General features: G+C 38.0%; 1 protein-coding gene across 1 annotated transcript in view; it reads left to right on the top strand.

Moving 5' to 3' along the window:
- Nucleotides 1–349: 349 nt before the first annotated feature.
- Nucleotides 350–560, top strand: part of LOC119588787 — a gene marked incomplete in the record, with an annotated part of 27,513 nt that continues 27,302 nt past the window's right edge. The window contains 1 exon segment of the mRNA XM_037937433.1: nt 350–465. Coding sequence (XP_037793361.1) covers nt 442–465 — 24 coding nt within the window.

Genomic DNA, 560 nt, shown 5'->3' on the forward strand with positions numbered 1-560 from the left:
ACCAAGAATAGACATGACGAGTATGCCCTATAATCATGAGACCAAAAGTAATATATTGCAAGTGTTAATATCTTTAGCTCTGTTATGTCATTTATAACTATTTATCACTTACTACTGTCATGTTATCATGACAGTATGATCATTACAAATATCATCTTATCATCACAGCTGACATAAAAACCTTAGTCATATCCAACACCATTCGTAAAACCACTACCAATATTTTCCTTCTAAAACGTAAACGCAAATGGCACAGCTTCGAGGAAAAAAAAGTATTGAACGCAGTCAATACGTATGAACAGCGAGTTTTAAACCCGTATGGTTCCAGGCCAACGTTCAAGAGTTATTTATAAGTGGTTTTAGAGCAGTTCAGTTCAGTCGTGACCTGCACATTCGAGATAGGACATTGGCTTTGCAGTGGACGCGAGTTGTTGTGATAACATGGGGAGTCGCGCTGATTCGCAGGTATGATATTTACGTTGAGGAGGTGACAGGTGGAGGATAATAGTGCTTTCAGTGTCAGAGTTTAACTTTTCATTTAGATAGATAGAGAGACACCA

The sequence above is a fragment of the Penaeus monodon genome, chromosome 24, assembly GCF_015228065.2.
Source record: "Penaeus monodon isolate SGIC_2016 chromosome 24, NSTDA_Pmon_1, whole genome shotgun sequence".
Classification (NCBI taxonomy): domain Eukaryota; kingdom Metazoa; phylum Arthropoda; class Malacostraca; order Decapoda; family Penaeidae; genus Penaeus; species Penaeus monodon.